At 34.6% G+C, this 1446-nt stretch overlaps 1 protein-coding gene across 1 annotated transcript in view; it reads right to left on the minus strand.

The window, feature by feature from the left end:
• RRN3 (RRN3 RNA polymerase I transcription factor homolog (S. cerevisiae)) overlaps window positions 1-1446 on the minus strand; it is a 27022-nt gene that overhangs the window by 19060 nt on the left and 6516 nt on the right. The window contains exons 4-7 of the mRNA XM_012647561.1: window positions 955-1044; window positions 724-853; window positions 231-303; window positions 84-87 (exon numbers count right to left, since the gene is read on the minus strand). Coding sequence (XP_012503015.1) covers window positions 84-87; window positions 231-303; window positions 724-853; window positions 955-1044 — 297 coding nt within the window. The remainder of the gene's footprint in view (window positions 1-83; window positions 88-230; window positions 304-723; window positions 854-954; window positions 1045-1446) is intronic.

Consider the following 1446-nt stretch of genomic DNA (forward strand, 5'->3'; position numbering starts at 1 on the left):
TTCAGGACAACTGATTGCATATTAATGCTGAATGTAACAACAAAGATTCTATCGAAGGTTGTCATTTGTTGCAGTCTACTTACAAGACTAAGTGCCAGTATATTTTACCATTCATCAAGACATTGAGGCATTCTTCGCTTTAATCTTTTTTTTAAAGATCCTCCCACCTCAACCTCCCAAGCAGCTGGGACTATAGTCATGTGCCACTGCACCTGGCTCTACTTCAATACTTTTTATACTTACTCTCATCTTCATCATCAGAATCTGACACATCTACATCGCCTTCCTTAATGATCACTCGGGCTTTTGAGAGAAAAAGAACGTAAGTTATTCTGTTATTGACCTAGAAAATGAACAGCTACACAAAAAAGCTATTTTTCCACAGCCCAAACTTAATACAATGATTAGATTTACAGCCAGAAAAGAAGTAAGGCAACTTTATAGTTTATAAATAGCTAAAAATTCCTAGATGAAGTCTAAGACTTCATCAGAAGCTCACTAAAGCAAATGACAACCCATATAAAAGAAAATCACAGCAACTAAAGAATCTAGACACCTCCATAGGGGTCTTCATAGAGAACAGACATCTACTAGAACTCGTGACAATATATGCCTGGAATTTTCCACGGTGGTGGTACCGCTCACATAAAAATGGAAGGCAGTATTTTAATAAAGAGGTGTTTAAATAAAGAAAAATAAAGCAAGCAAAGAGTAACCACTTACGAGGTACAAAATGGGAAGCAATCATGCTGAGACATGGTCTGAGGAAGACAGTCTGTGCTGACACAAGATTACCAAGAAAAGCCAAATATTCCTCCACCACTGTTTTACTTCTATTCAACCAAGGCAACCTCTAGAGTAGAGAGGGGAAGATGAAATAAACATTTTATTGATATACACTATTTTTAAAGTACTGAATTACATACTAATCAGTGAAATGAACAGTGAACTTACCAATATAATAGTGATAAGCTGTTCAAAGTCTTTTGTCAAGTACATGATAGAAGAGCGGAATTCTAGCAGCCAGTTAATGATTTGGTCATCCTTAAGTTAAAACAAAGAAAAGTACTTTTGAAATCACAAATACTCTTAAGATAACAGAGAAAATTATATCTACCTTACATCAATCATCTATCAATAATATTTAAGTTTGGGGGGTGGTCACAAGCTTGAAAAGAAACAAAAATTGGGTATCAAAGCATGAAAAGATATCACAATAAATGTTCCTGTTTTAAAAAAGTAATCTAGTAACTCTGATATACAGGAAAAAGAATTAAATGCAATACTTCAGCCTGATTTTCTTTGCCCTTAAAAAGTGAAAACAACTCCAATGTTGACACCTGGGACTTTTTAAAACTGCAGAAGTATAGTAGATTCAAATATTAGAAGATCAAACGACCAACAGCTATCTCTATTTTCTCTATATTCAAGATGACCAGAAAGCAT

This window comes from Propithecus coquereli, unplaced genomic scaffold (assembly GCF_000956105.1).
Source record: "Propithecus coquereli isolate 6110/MARCELLA unplaced genomic scaffold, Pcoq_1.0 Scaffold27, whole genome shotgun sequence".
NCBI classification, from domain to species: Eukaryota; Metazoa; Chordata; class Mammalia; order Primates; family Indriidae; genus Propithecus; species Propithecus coquereli.